Genomic DNA, 16,374 nt, shown 5'->3' on the forward strand with positions numbered 1-16,374 from the left:
TCCCTTACACTCTGTTCCCATAGCCCTCCCTGCTAAGAGGCATTTCCTCTCCATGTCCCGCCATCCCTTCAGACTAGTCCCCATCCTGACCCCCACCCCAACATGCCCCCAGCCTGAATATCATTCCTTACTACTCCCTTTAAAACAATTATTCATGAATGTCACTTAAATCAATCATTATCAGATAAAGCTTTGCTTCTAATATTTAAAAAAATTAGAAGTAGCACCTCGATAGAAACTTACTCTGGGTCTGACCATTGTCAATAAACGTTTGCCTGAAATTATGAAATGAGGTGATATAAAATAAATTGAGATAAAATCAAACACGTCTGGATGGCCATTACACCTCAAAATGGCAAAATGACATGCACCTTATTATATTGATGTTATAAACCTGAAAAAACTTTCTGCTGTGACTCTGGCCATTTTTTCTGAGACATTGTTTCTAAGAGTGAGAAACATGGAACCCTACACATATGCCTGGCTCTATCCTGAAGAATCAATAGATGGAGTCTTCCTTATTTCTGAAGCTGTTTCCACTTATGATCTCCATTAGCTTCCTCATTCATTTCCAAAGTCCATTATACTTAAAAGTCTTATCTTTTCCTGGCTTATCAGAAACCCCCAACAGTTTCCAAACCGGGATGTAAGTATATCTTCCTCACTCCCATCTTCACCAGATAATTCAAGACTCAAACTAACCATGGAAAGTGGCTGGTCCAAACCAGAGGAAAATGCTTGGTTGCTTCCCCAAACCTCTGTGTAAACAGAGAGGTGGGCTATGAGGAAAGGTCTTACAAGGGACGATGAAGATCTCGCCCCTGCACCAGCTAAGAAAGCCCAGGCAGAAGGGCTGCATGGGGCAAGGTGACGATGAGAGGAGACAACAGAGGGGTGGCAAACTCCTCTGCTCAGGTTTTTCAGGTATATGTGATGCTCTGCTTTGGGAAAAAGAACAGTAAATAATATCTAGGAAAAAGTAGCCTTTGGTGGTTTGGAATATTTTGAGATCAGTCTGAACCAGTTCAGACCCTGACATCTCCCCAGGAGCTATCAAGCCTTGCCTGTGCAGACATTACCTGACAGTTAAGTTGTCAAAAGCTCAAAAAGCACAGAATCTGGAGAAAAAGCTACACAGAATAAGATAAAATTTGATTTCTTAAGCCTGGGCATAAAGTCAACAGCATTTTCAGTAAAAGTACACGTCATGTCCCTCAATGTCAAAAATAGGTATAAATTAGAGAAATAGAAGTTTCTTGTTTCTTTACCAGCATCTCTCACTCTAAATTTGCTGGCCACAACTGGTTATTAACATGGCAATAATAGAAAACGTTGAAATTAAAGCAATGCCATAGTTTTGTTTATGAGGCTGACCTAAGCATCTAATTTTTAAATTGGACACAGGCAGACTCCACTCCTCCTTGCCTCAGACTGTCCTGATCTATTATGGTGTCTAAAAAAAATTAGCACAATTCCATTTTTTATTGGCATAGTTCAGAGGTTGGTAGGCTCCCAACTGGCTCTGGTATGAAACCAGCCTTTCCAAGTCTCCACGCAGTACCTCCCTCTGGTGGTGGAAAGACTAACTGCAGTGCTACAGGGTTAAAAACGGTCTTGTGGTTCTACTGCCACAGTTTCCTTTGCTTATCTAAATTTATCAGACACTGAACACACTATCTTTTAATGGGATTCACAGCATGTTGCAAGTGAAATTAAAAAACTGGTTTATAGTTTGAATGTCTTAAATAAAGCTGTTAGCTTCTTTGTTCATTTATTCCATACATCTTTCAAAGGGCTTTATATGTGTCAAGTATTGTGGCAGGCACTGACAACCAAAGCAAACCAGACACGGTTCCTGCCATCCAGGAACTGAGTACAGTTCAGCAGGGAGACAGGGAAGTGATCAGGCACATTCAGCGAGTCTCAGGTGGGTTTGGCACCCCGGCTAGGGCCTGGTGCAGTGTGTGTGCTCAAATATTTGTTGCAGGAATGCTGAACAACTGACCTGGAATCATGCAGTAGGGACACTTACCCCGGGCTCGGAAGTGGTGGGGCAGGGTAATTAAAATATATACTACAGTCAATATATTAAACTAACATGCTCATTTGGAGAAGAATTCTGGAGAAACAGACACACATTTCACACCATAAATAATAAATCTGTACTTTCTTGAAAAATTTAGATAATCAGAACACTCTATTCTGCAAAAGGCCAGTTATTCAAAGTCTTCAGTGTCATAGGTGAAGATATCACATTTTAATTAATACAGTCTCCTCTGCATGCTTGGTTAAGAGTGCAAAGTCACGTGCCATTTGGTTACCATGGGAAAGAAAAGATATACAAACCTTTCTTCTCTTGCTTGTCTTTGCTCCTCTCTTTTGTCTAAATATTCTCGGCTAATAGAAATATGCAGAAGAAATGAAATAAGGAAAGAAAATAACAGATTTAGATGCTCATGAAATTGCCAAGAAATTATTAACAGTAAATCATGAAAACCCTCTGTCGCCTCAGAAATGGAAAGTGCTTGTAGTAGAATTTTTTAAACCCTAGTGTAAAAGCTGTACTTTAAAAGTACTAAGTATAATGGATTTTTTAATAAAATCATAAGTATGTCTGAAAACATGGAATTATTGGATTTACTCAGAGATATGACTAATTACTCTTGAGGAAGAAAAACACAAGTACATGGCAAGAGAAGAAAAAAGGGTTTTTTAAAGATGAAAAAAATACATAAATAAAATATGGCAATGACAAGCAAGCAATAGCTTTCAGTGGTGATTAACATCCAATCAAGCTCTGGTATCTCCACAACTTTCTTCTCAAGAATTAAGTCTGTGTGGCTCTAAGTGTCTTGGCTATTTTGTTGTACTTCTCAGTTTGGACATTCTTCCCATAGCCCAGGATTCTTTCTCTTCACCCCTCACATCCTCCGTTCCTCTGCAGGGATCAACGGAAGCTCTTGCTTTGTGTGTTCTCTTTTGTCTGCACCCACAACAGATAATACTCAACTTGGTCCGATTTTAATGTTTCTTTTTCTGTTCCTACTGATGAGGTTCCAACGTGAATCTAAGTTTAAGACTGTATGGCCAGTAACTTCCCAGGAGACCATTTATTTTCCTGGAGAATTCTGACATCACTGTTCTCTATGCTGGATCTAATGTAGCATTTTACCCCTCGATGCCCTGGTAACTGGATATAAAGGTACAATAAGTCAAAGCAACTAAAACAGGTTAGGAGAGAGAAAAAAAGCAACAAAGACTCAAATTAGTTGTTACTTATAAACATACATCCTCATCACTTTCCGTACTAAAAATAAATTTTTCTGTAACAAAACCAAGAAATTTAAGACCATGTCAACAAATATAAGAACAGATAAGAGACAACTTTTAGATGGTATCCAAGAGAAAAAGCACAAGGAGCATGAATAGCTTATGAAATGGCTGATGAAAAGTTAGCCATTTGGGTAATCCCAGCAACAACTTTATATTTTCCTATTTCATTTTTTTTAAATTTCTTTTCATTCACATCCTCAGACTTTCGGGAAGGCTCTACAGTCATCATAATTAATAGTTGTGTGTGGTTTGTCCTAATGATCAGCATTCTTTCCTGGACAAGATTTAATATTTTTGCTATCTATCTATCTATCTATCTATCTATCTATCTATCTATCTATCTATATTCATAGAGTGAGGATTAGACCCAGGCAACTCATCTTCAGATATGCTCATAACTAACTGCTCACTATTTGGCCTTAGTCTGAAATGGATCTCGCTGGTCATTTAAGAGCACAGAAAGATGCTGGAGATTGTATATCTCATAACATAATGACTGAATATATATCACAATGAACTATGCACGCTTGTTTTATTCTTCTGGGACTTTAGCGATGTGAATGCTAGACATTTTAGTATTGTTCCATGAGTCTCTGAGGTGCCTTTTTTCAATTTTGTTTTTTGTTTTTCAGATTGGATAATTTCTACTATTCTACCCTTAAGTTCAGTGATTGTTGTCTCATCTCTATTCTGCTACTGAGCACATCCTATGAATTTTTTATTTCAGTTACTGTATTTTTCAGTTCTCCATGTATTTCCATTTGGTTCTTCTTTATATTTTCTATTTGTTTGCACAGAATTTGCTTTTCATTTGTTTCAAAATTATTTCCCCTGACTTCTTAGAGCCTGTTTATAATAGATGCTTTAAAGTCTTTATCTGATAATGACATCTACATCCTTTTGTGGTTAGCATATTTTGATTCTCTTTTCCCTTTGAGTTCAGATTTTCCTGGTTATTTGTATGACAAGTTACTTTGTACATTCCGTACATTTAAAATATTTTGTAATGAGACTCTGGGTCCTTTTTAAATTCTATGAAGGACCTCGATTGTTTTCTTTTGTTTTCCTTTAGTAGGCAATCAACTAGGTCAGATTCAGCCAGCAAGTTCTGACTGCCTTCTGACATTGGTTCCAATATTAGCTCAGTTTTCAAATATTTTTTGTGCTATGTGGCCAGCCTGGGATCTGAGTGGTGGTCCACTCTGTACTTAACTCTCAAAGTCTGTGGTATGCTGTTCAGGCTCTGAGCCACACAAACACATATTGGAGATGAACTCAGGAGTGCTTTCTTGATTTCTATATGCTATGTGGCTTTTCTATCATTTTCTGGCTAACTTAGGTCTCCTTCCTGGTCTTTTAGTCAGAAAGCTTGGGCTTTATTTTCCCTGCTCTGCTGCTTACTTTCAATAACTCCATCTGCATCCAGGGCAACGCAGCAGAAAGACACAGAGAAAAATGGTGATTTGCCTACTGCTCCTGGGGTCATAACTCTTCTGGTTAGAGAAAGAATTCCTCTCCCTCCTCAGTTTCAGGCACCTGCTTGGACACTGCTGCCATCACTATGCTTCTTTAACAATATTGCTTGGAGGCTGGGGTAGGAGAGAAGGACAAAAATATGAAAAAAAAAAACAGATTTTCTCCACTCTCTGACCCATAGGAATTCCTTTTGCCATTCCTCAGTCCAGAAGGAGAGGCCTTCTCTTAAAGCTCTTTTGTGCATGCTTGGTACATGCCAGGTGATATTGAAGGGAAAAATGGTAAACTTTCACTGGTTTGCTGGAACTTTGAATTCTAGTCTCCTTCTCCAATTCCTCTGCTCCTTTTTACACTTTAGAGTTTTCAAAGCTCCATTACTCTGTCCACGATTTATGGTATATGCAATGACACAGAAGAGACAGGGGGCAGTGTGCTGACTCCATCTTTCCCAGAACTGGTACCATTTTAAGAGATTTCAATCAAAATCTTTAGATGTGTAAGCTAATCCCCGAATTTTCCAGGTGTTTCAGTCAGATTCTCTGCTATTTGGTGGTAAAATATGTAAATCTCTCAGAAAGCTATGACTCAGGAAGAATTTAACCTGTTTTAGAGGTTTTACAAATTGGTCTTTCCAAAAGTGACAACTTCCAGAGCTACCTCATGAGAAATGGAGCATTCAGGTCTGGCATTTCCATATGTCCTTTGGTAGAAATCTGACAGCTCAGGGTATGCCATACAGTCGTGGGGGACTGATGTTGGTTTACTTCTTGAAGCCTATTAACCCAGCTTTACAAAAGCCAGAGTTATCCTTTCAACACAGATTTGGAATATTTGTTTCATACAGTAGTGAGTTACAGTTAAGGCAACTTCACTACTCTGCCCATATTTTGATCATTCCTACAATTATACATACTCTTCCTGGTTGCTAAGAAAAAATAAATGTTATGAAACCTGTAAATACTCATTGACGATGCTTCATATTCTTTGTAGGTTTAACTGGGAGTCATTGATGGGACTATTGGTTGCTAAAGAAAATGAACTGAGGAAACAGGAAATGGAGATGGGGAGAGAAATAAAAAGAAGAAAAAAGCACAGAAGCTATAGGAGAGATGACTGGGAAGATAAAACGGGGAGAGATATGGAGAAGGGGAAGTCAAGAGGGAAGGAAGGAAAAGAAAGGGGGGAGGTGAAGAGTAGCAGGAAGGAAATGTGCAAAGAAAGACTCAGCGAGTGTTTTGTATTCCATAAAGCACTGTACAGCAAGAAGCCCAGGGGAGAAAAGAGAATGAAGGCAAGGATGAGAACGGGTGAGCTAGCTGAAGGAGAAACTGCAGTACTTGACTCAGCAGAGGCCGCATGAGACACAGAACTTGACATGGACCATATCCAGGCACATATTCTTGGAGCTGGACAGAGACCAGGAGACTGGGGGACAATGGGCTGGGGGTAATCGGCACAGCGACGTTTTCCCCTCATAGGAGAATTATTGTTTTAAAAAAAATGAAGATTGCTACAGGGAACAAGAAGCAAAGCAGAAAGTGGGAAAAGCATTTTCTTTAAGTCATCCAATAAAATATGAATAAAACATGAGTAGCTTTAGGGGGAAATGGCAAACTAAGTTAAGACAATTAGGTTCTGTCTTTAGGAAGGCCTGGATAAAACTATTTGAGATAATGGAAGACTCAAGAATACACAAATCCTTAATCGTATTTGGCTTGCTGGCTGTGCTTCCTGCCATATGGTTAGAGGAAAAAAGGCCATAAAAAAAAACCCAAAAAAACAGATCTAGCCTATGTCAGGTATATATTTCTCTTCCTTGAAAATAATAAAATCCGAAGCACGTATTACTTCCTAGCCCTATAACATTATTATTCATCATACAGAGCTGTGAAACCATGTGCTTTAATTTCAATTTATTATTTTAAAAATCTTAAAATCCTTCTTACCTGAATTTGTTCCTTTCTTCCCGTTCTATTCTCTGCAACCTTTCTTCTCTCTCCTGTCGTCGTCTCTCTCTCTCTGCTGCCAGTGACTCTTGGTGCTGCCTAAAGGATGATGTGAGAAGGCCGCTCAGTGATGATCTAAAGATACAATGAGTTAACATTTTAGTAGCGTGGCCTGTGATTAAAAGTACTGAAGTAGGAATCAGTCAGACCTTGGTAAGACTTGAGAATGTGCCAGAACCTAGGTAGTACTTGGGGGAAATTATTGAGTGTCTCAGGTGTTCCATTTCAGGGTCTTCATCTGTAAATAGAGGTAAGTAACCTCCTTCATGTGCACAGAAGACAAAAAGGTGGTAACACATGCAAAATACCAAGTGTTCTGCACAGCAAAGGAAACAGTCAACAAAATGAAAAGGCAACCTACTGATTGGGAGAAAATATTTGCAAATTATATATCTGATAAGGGGCTAATATCTAAAATATATAAAGAACGTGTACAACTCGACAGCAAAAAAACAACAATCCAATAAAAAAAAAATGGGCAGAAGATCTGAATAGACACATCTCCAAAGAGGACATAACAGATGGCCAACAGATACATAAAAAGATACTCTACATCACTAATTGTAAAAGATTTTAAAGCCACAATGAGATATCATCTCGCACCTGTTAGAATGGCTATCATCAATAAATCAACAAGTAACAAGTGCTCGTGAGGATGTGGAGAAGAGGGAACCCTTGTACACTGTTGGTGGAATTGTAAATTAGTGTAGCCACAATGGAAAACAGTACGGAGGTTCCTCAAAAAATTCAAAATAGAACTACCATATGACCCAGCAATTCTACTTCTAGGTATTTATCCAAAGGAAACGAAAATGCTAACTCGAAAAGATATACACCCCATGTTCACTGCAGCATTATTTACAATAGCCAAGGGATGGAAATAACCTAAGTAACTATCAATGGAAGAATAGATAAAGAAGATGTGGTACATATATATATACAATGGAATATTATTCAGCCATATAAAAGGACGAAATCTTGCCATTTGTGACAACATGAATGGACCTCTAGAGCATTGTGCTAAATAAAACAAATCAGACAGAGAAAGACAAATACTGCATGATCTCTCTTATGTGTGGAATCTAGAAAATACATACATACATACATACATACATACATACATACATACATACATACCAAGCTTACAGATACAGATACAGAGAACATTGGTGGTTGCCAGGGGTAAGGAATGGGAAATTGTTTTTGTTTTAGTTTAAATAAACTGAATTATTCATCATTAAAAATAGCATAAAAAATAAAATAACAGTAAAATAACACAGTACATTCATTTTAAAGCTGGTCTGTGGTAGGACTTTGATGAGCTGAAATCAACTTTCAATCTAAAACGGCTCTTTTTATATATTTTACATGTACTAAAGATATTTTACCATACATCAATTCCTCAATATATTGCCTTGAGAAAATTGTGTCATCTTAAAATAAGGTATTGGGATGACAGATGGGTAGAAAAAGACATAGATACATAGCAATGGTCTGAAATCTGAACAGAATTGAGAAAAAAATCATCCTGTGTCAAGAAGCATCCAAGAACACTCAGAATGCTGAAGGGAGAGCACTTGACTCTGTGAAATGCCATGCAAACGATTTGGAGTGTTCACTGAACAGGGCACACGGGGATGGGCAGCCATGGGGAGGCCTCAGCCAGGGATCACAGGGGTGGGTATCACCGAAATTTTAAGTCAGGGGAATGGAAGGGAGAAGAGAAAATTAGGTGACCACACTAAAAATAAAGAAAAGGGTTAGCTGGGAAGAGAGTCTGTTAGACCTCTGGGGAATAACCAATGAAATCTTTATGGACAACTGGGCCTTCATTTATTGGGGGAAAAAGAAAACTTCTAAATTAAGATGCAAATATTTCTGAAATATAGCTTGGATAAAATCCTACTAGAATTCAGTGAAAATATACCTGCCTGGGAGTGTGTGTGTGTGTGTGTGGTGTTGGGGGCGGGGGGCGGCATGCCGGCAGGGAGACTCAAGGTTCCTTAGTTCAGGAAGAAGTCCCACAGCCATTCTTCCTAGAAAAGGTGGGTCACCCCTGGTTATCAGTCATAGGAGAAGTAGAGAGAAGAAACTGCCATCCCTGATAACTTCAGGGAGCGGTAACCAAATCCTATATGCTAGGGTCACTAGGGAGTTGCTTTATCAGCCCTGGACATTTAGGCATAGATAGAACTTTATGTTTCACATAAATGTAGTCCAGACTATGTTGTATAACTTTTATCTTGCTTAAGCTGCTCAGTTTTTTTTTTCCTGTTATATGCGGCCAAATCTAATCCATAATCAGAGTAGGGAGGTTTACCACACCTCTTGCATACTCATTGATAGAAATTATTATGGATACAATAGGTTTGTTTAACCTGATAAACAAACCTATTGTATCCATAATAATTATCCATAATAAGATAAATTTTATCTTACAGATGAACATATATAATCTGGTGCCCCAAATTAGAGAAAACACATTCTTCTCAAATACATACAGGCTATTTAAAAACTGACCATCAATATTATCACAAAGCTCATGAATAAATGCTGATTGGTTTTATATGGGCTGCCTTCCCAACCCCAATGCAATTGAGCTGAAAATAAATAACAAGAAGATAAATTGAAAATCTGTATAATTAGAAAATTTTAAACACTTCTAATTAACTCAGGTCAAAGATTAAAAAATACAGAAAATTAGAAAATATCTAAAGGGTAACATAATGAAAAAAACTGTATATTGAAGCTTGTAGACTGCTTCTAAAGAGTATTTAGAAGAAAATTTATTACCTTAAGTGTTTATATTAGAAAAGAATAAAGTAAAAATTAATGAGTGATTAACTCAACAATTTGAAAAGTAACAATGGGATAAATGCAAAGAAGACAAAGGAGTAAAGATAACAAAAATTGATGAAATAGGAAAATAAAGACATATAGAGAAAAATCAATAAACAGAAAGCTAGCTTATAATGTTTTAAAAAAACTAATAAGCCATCAAATTCTGTCAAAATTGTTTAAGAAAAAAGACAAATATGCAATGTTCAAGGATGACAGGTATAGCAGAAATCAAAAATATAGAGAAAATGAGGGAAAAGTTTATGACCATACAATTACAAACTACAAAAACTGGTTAAATTGCTAAAAATGTGTAACGTCAAATCTGACTCAAAAGAAATAGGAATTTTGGGTAGCCCTATTAACCTTTAAGTAAATTGAATCGATTACATATACATCCACACAAACCAAAACGAAACAAAAAACGACCCCACTAGGCTCAGATATTTTTAAGGTGATCTCTACCACTCAAGGAAGAGCTCATCTTAACCATACACAAAGTTTGAGAGAAAAGAAAGAAGAGGAAGCTCTCCAACTCGCCTTATGTGATTAATGTTACTTTGACACAAAAACCAGACAAGAACTATGAGGACAGAAATTTACATACTGATTGCAATTAGAAACACCATCACAAAAATCTAAAATAAAATCATGTTGGGTTTCTCCAATGAATGCAACAACATTTTCAGATGAGACTATCAATGAATGCAATTTACCACATAACAGACTGTAGGAGAAAAAGCCTGACTACCTCTGCAGGTGCGGAAAAGCTTTAAATTCAATACCTGTTTGTTTTAAAAGCTTTTATCAAGCTTTGGAATAAAAGAGAGCTTTCTAAACCTGACAATGGCTACTTAGTAAAGAAATTTTTAAAACTATGGCAGGCATCATTCTTAATGCTGAACCATTAAGAGCAGCTTGACATTAGAAATGATACAAGGATGCCCTTATCATTGCTTATTCTGGTGGTCTTAGCCAGTACACTAAGTTAAGAAAAACACATACATTAACATTTCCTCGTTTAAAATGAGAATATTAGAGCTTGTTTAAAATTAGGATAGTATCAGAACTTGAAAAAGTTAAAAGTGCCTAATCCTGTCAGGTAGATGCTATCATTTCTCCCTGGGCACCTCTAAGGAAGGAAAATGCAGATCATCCTCCCGCCCACCTGGACTATGCATGAGCAGACCGCATATTGGCTCTGAGCCCAGGGTACACCAGCAAACACATGGGGTAGGCAGCATTAACAACACGGGGAGGCTCTTCCCTTATTCATTTCAGTTCTTTCTGAACTGAAATGTGAGCTGCTAACTCAAAGCAATGAGGAATGGTTCTTCTTTTCCTGAAATAAAGCAAAATGCCTCGAGCAACTCAAGATCCATTCTCTTGAGTGCCCTGACACAGATCCCTAGCAAGAAGAGAGAATGAAAGGACCCCCAACAGTTTACCTGTTCTGGATGCATATAAGCCACTTTGGTCACACTAGAAACAAAGGGTTATAAATATAGTATTAATAAGTTAAATTTCCCTAGGTCTCCTGTTACCCACATAAGCCCAACATGTGACAGCATAAACCCTGGTCCTGTAAATCCTGTTTCTAGAAATGGGCTCAACCTACAATACCAACCTGGAATGCATTCAAACCGTACAAAGGGGATATCCCAAATTATCATTTAAAAAGACCCCAAGTACCAAAATTCAAGCTAGCATGGTAAATTCTTCTCTTTATAAAGCATCTTTAACAGATTTTTACCTTTCATATTAAGTTTACCAGAAAAATACCTACAGTGATTGGAAGTTGCTATAATGTTTAATCTTGGCCAGTCTGAGGACCAGCTATAATGTAAAGGAATGAGCACAGGGCGTGAACTGAGAAAACCTGAGTGTGGCCACTCATTTAACCTCTCTGAGCCTCAGTTTACTTGTTTGAAAAATGGAGATAATAATACTCCTGACTCATGAAGTAAGGTTTAAGTGAGAGTGTATGCATCAGTTTGCTCAGACCAGCATCTGGGCCACCACAGGCACTCAACAGATATCACTTTATGTTGGGAGTCTAAAATCTACAGATGCGAAGGAAGGCTTGAGCTGTAGTCCCCAAGGCCAGACCTGGAATATGACACTGGCAAGTCTCAGCCTGAGAGGCTACTGTGGCCTGGGAGTTTGATCTGAACTTTCCCATCATGGCTACCAGCTAGGTCAGGCATCAGAACTGCGCGCTATCCTGGAACGCACCTGGAAAGCTGAAGTCATCTAAGTTACACCCAAAGCAGCTGGAACTGAGTGAAGCCACATAGGAATGCAGGTGGCGAGAGGCCAGAGAGCGATTTTACATGAGAGCGGATGATATACTTTGAGTGAGAGGAACTGCAACATTTAATCTTGGCCGTACCAGGTCCAGGATCTGTCCCAGAAATCCCATCTGGTTAAAGCCTCCCTCACTGGGACATCTGGAACAGGAACTCCATTTCACTGAGACATGGTAGGTACTAATCGTTGACATTTATGGAGACAGTAAGGTGTGCCAATTAGTTTACATGAAATAGCTCTTTTAATCCCTACAACTTCTTGTACTAAGTTCTATTATTATCCCCTTTACAGATGAGGAAACTGAGGCACAGGGAAGTTACATTTAGGACATAGCAGAGAGGGGCTTTTAAACAGGCCTGTTAGGCCAGAGCCCTGGTATTGACCAATCTTATAAAGTTGAAGAGGAAGGAGTATATTTTATCTCCTTTGATGAGGCTAGCATTATTCTGGTATATAACCATTTTAGAAGACGGTTTGGCAATTGCTTAAAAAGCTAAACATGCACCTACCATATAACACAGCCATTTCATTTCTAAGTATTAATCCAAGAGAACTGAAAGCACATTTTCATGCAAAGAATTGCATATAAATATTCAGACAAAACTGAAAACAACTCAAATGTCCACCAACAAGACAACAGATAAATTGTGGTATATTTATGCAATGGAGTACTACTCAGCAATAAAAAAGGAATGAACTATTGAAACATACAGCAAAACGGATGCATTGCAAAACAATTATGCTCATTAAAAGAAGCCAACCCCTCCCCAAGAGAACATACTACATGATTACATTTATACAGAACTCCAAAACATGTAAACTAATCTATAATGATAGGGAGCAGACCAGTGGTCGTTTGGGGATGAAAGGCAGCCATAATCACAAAAGAGCATGAGAAAATGCTTGAGGGTGATTGATCTGTACATTATCTTGATTGTGGTAATGATTTCGCTGTTGTATACATATGTCAAAACTTATGCACAGTTTTTTGTATGTCAATTATACTGCAAAAGCTGTTTAAAAATATACATTTTTTGGCAAGTTTAAGTAAAATCTTATTTGTGAAAAAAGCAAATCTTAAACATTCTTATTTAAAAAAATAAATTATAATCTCTGGTTAAATATTAGCAGAAGCCAAACTAATTTTATAAGCTATCTGATATTTGAAATCATTTAATTCACAAGTAATAATTTAATATGAAGACTTAGGGGTCAATAATAATAATAAAGTGGCAATTCAATGATGCAGAACAGTGAGGCTGTCCTCGCAACCTGGCTCTGAAATTGGGGGTCACCTGATCTAATGGTCATACGAGAAGAAATAACTCTGAGTTAAGCCCAGATGAAATAAGGAAATGTCAGAATCTTCCTTTTTTACCTTGAGGGCCTTATCCCAGCTCTCAGGATGAAATGAGCAAACCTAAGAACCAGGAAACTTTCCTCCATCATTACTGCTACGATCCTGGAGACATCTGTCATTGAAAATGGGGACATGGATTTAAGACTTCCGTTTGCTCTCTCTCCTCTCTAGCCTGTCACACACTGCTTCAGTGCAGATCTGAGCTTCCCAGCCATAGGAGGGCATAGCAGGACTCACGCAGCTGCTGTGGAGACTGGTCCCACAAGTCGTCTCACGTTACAGTGCTGGTTCACGCATAAAGCATGAAGCCATTCCTCCAGGCCTGGCTGGCGTCACACTTTGGCCTGTCCACTGGCCCTTCCGCAGGTCCTGACCCCGGGCATACAGAAGTTCTTGCCCGTTCCCTCTTACTTTCCAACCTCCTGTCCAAGACCAAGTGAGTCCTCATGCCAGGAGGAGGTCAATCCTCACAGCTCCAGATCCACCCTATTTGGCTTCATAATTACACCATTCTCCTGGCAGCTTCCAAAAGCACTGATTGCCACCAGCACCTCCTGTGATCCATGGTTTCCAGACCTTGCTGGCCCAGAGCAAGGCCCATCCCTATTCTTCTTCAGTCCAGGCCAACTTACCCTCCCTTGCACATTTACCTCTTCTCCAAATACCAAATTCTTTCAGTCTCCCAGCTCTTTCAAATCTCAGGATCGTGTTTTGAAGACAGATATAAACTCATTCTATTTTCTTATCTCTCTCTTTACCTTCCTTTGCTCACACATCCTCATCTTCCCACCAGGTGAACTTAGAGGCAAACTGCAACTCACCCTACATTACTGACTCAGTTTCCCAGACCTCTCACCAAAGCTGTCCCTCATGAGGTTGGGGCACTGTGCTAGGCTCCCCACTTGGATGGCCTCTCTCCAGCTTTTCTATGAAGGTTCATTTTCTTCACAATATTTACTGCAAAGGAAACTCTTCATATGCTGAATGCGTGCTTCTCTTCTGTTTCTGCCACTAAATGTAATCCTGATGAAGTCAGGGACAGGGTTGGAATTAAACAGTATTGGATTCCCATGCCAAGCACAAGGTTGGCACATTGTGAACACTCAATATATATGTGTGGAATGAAATATATGAGTATGTAATATTTGTGTGTGTGTGTGTGTGTGTGTGTGTGTGTGTGTGTGTGTGTGTGTATGGCCCCAATGGCCAGATTTCCAGTTATCACTGGCTACCAGGGTTTGCACTGGCATTGTACAAAAGAATAAAGAATGGAAAAGGGTAGGAAGGGGATATCTATCCCTCTATGTGTGTATATCTATCTATACACATACACACACAATTTCCAAAATCAACCCAGAAACTTGGTCTCTTTCATTATAATAATAAAGCTTCTCACTCATCAGTGGGCTTTGAGGTAAGCAGTGGGAAAATGGGATAAGAGAATAAATATCAGGGACCCAGGAATAGATTTTCTGAAGGAAAAATCTCCCCTCTTATACCCGCTTTCACTCTGTAATCTTTATACGATGCCAGTGCGAAACCACTGTAATCAGTGACGACTGGAAACCTGGCATCGGGGGACGTCACACAAACAAGGGTGATGGCACATGGGCTTAGTTTGCAGCACAGAATAACTGTGATGTCTCCAGCTCCATTGGTGTAGGAGTTCCATCTACACTATCTGATGAGTGACATTTCCACCTTTTTGTTACAGATATCACCTAATTCTAAGTGTTATAATGCTTTCACTTCTAAACAGAATAACAATACATATCTCTTAAGGTTGCTATGTACATCCTTTATGTAAACGAGCATGAGAGAGTTGTCTAATTAAAATAAAATCTATTCTAATCTCATTTTCTAAAGGAAGAAAACAGGATTCAGACAGGTTAATACTGCTCGTGTGTTTGTTTGCCTGGTTATTTGACAAAGAGGTATGGGGTGGGGCAGGCCAGTGAGCAGGAGGCTGGGGAATCTCATGCAAGAGACACGGAAATGGCTGTCACCCAAGACTGAAGAAGCCCCAAAGGCAGAAAATGAGGAACGTGAGAACAGCACAAAATGCTCCCTATAAAAACAAACAAAAAAACATCTTTACAATTCATGTGAACATGGATTTTCCAAAGCAGAATCCTGCTTGTCTTAATAAAGATCTCCCCAAATCTTCTACTAAAATAGCCAGTCCAGGAAGATGAACCATCTTCATCCCATGGCTTTGTGGGACCCAGGTTCATTGTCATGGACTACTGTAGGGTTGTGAGCCCCATTTTAGAAACAAATGGATAAATACATAATGATTCAAAGGATTGAGAGCTGAAATAGGGGAATATGAACCTAAAAGAGTGTCACAAGTCTGTCTGAATAAGTCAGAGGACTCTTAAAGGTCAGATATCACCTTCTGGAGGATAAGAAGGAAGGGACTAAATGAAGAAAAGAGGAAGGTAGCCAGGGGACAGAGCAAGTATGAAGAAAGGGGCCACAGGAGAGCCTGGTATATTCAAATGACATTCCTGTGGGGTTAAAGTACAGGGAGGATGGGGGACAAAGCTGGAAGATGCAGGTACAAGATCCAAACGTGAGAGATCCTACAGGCGACGTTGATCAGACTGGGCTGCACTGATAAGCAGGGGGAGTCATTCAGAAATATGTCATTGCAATATATAGTCCGGGCATGACATAGATCTTTAAATCTATGGTAGTAGGAATGGGGAGTTGTCAGATTCAAAACACAGGTGGGAGAAAGACTCTCTAGTGTCTGCCGAGGACCCAGAGTCTCTCTCCCCGCAACCCCATCCCTGCAGGGCAGAGGACTGACACGGAGCCCAGGTTCTCTAATGCCCACATTGTTGCGTAAAGCCATTAGGGAGTCAGACCCTACTGTAAATTCACTCCATCAACTGACCGATGCTTCTCCTCTGTGCACTTTGGATGTAACACAATCAGTTAATCAGGACCACATTGTGCTTTACAGGAACTCATTGTCTGTAACAAGATCGCTATCAGGACCTAACAGCAGGCAAGTAGGAAGTCCACTTGCTGCTGCGCAGTACA

At 39.1% G+C, this 16,374-nt stretch overlaps 1 protein-coding gene across 21 annotated transcripts in view; it reads right to left on the minus strand.

The window, feature by feature from the left end:
- Nucleotides 1-16,374, minus strand: part of FHOD3 (formin homology 2 domain containing 3) — a 422,036-nt gene that overhangs the window by 82,893 nt on the left and 322,769 nt on the right. For 10 of the 21 annotated variants that reach the window (XM_039842750.1, XM_039842871.1, XM_039842795.1 and 7 more), the window contains 2 exons: nt 6,756-6,890; nt 2,347-2,397 (listed from right to left, as the gene is read on the minus strand). In XM_039842750.1, coding sequence (XP_039698684.1) covers nt 2,347-2,397; nt 6,756-6,890 — 186 coding nt within the window. The remainder of the gene's footprint in view (nt 1-2,346; nt 2,398-6,755; nt 6,891-16,374) is intronic. The other 11 variants (XM_039842880.1, XM_039842822.1, XM_039842758.1 and 8 more) reach the window with 3 other exon arrangements.

Source organism: Pteropus medius, unplaced genomic scaffold, assembly GCF_902729225.1.
Source record: "Pteropus medius unplaced genomic scaffold, Ma_sr-lr_union100, whole genome shotgun sequence".
NCBI classification, from domain to species: Eukaryota; Metazoa; Chordata; class Mammalia; order Chiroptera; family Pteropodidae; genus Pteropus; species Pteropus medius.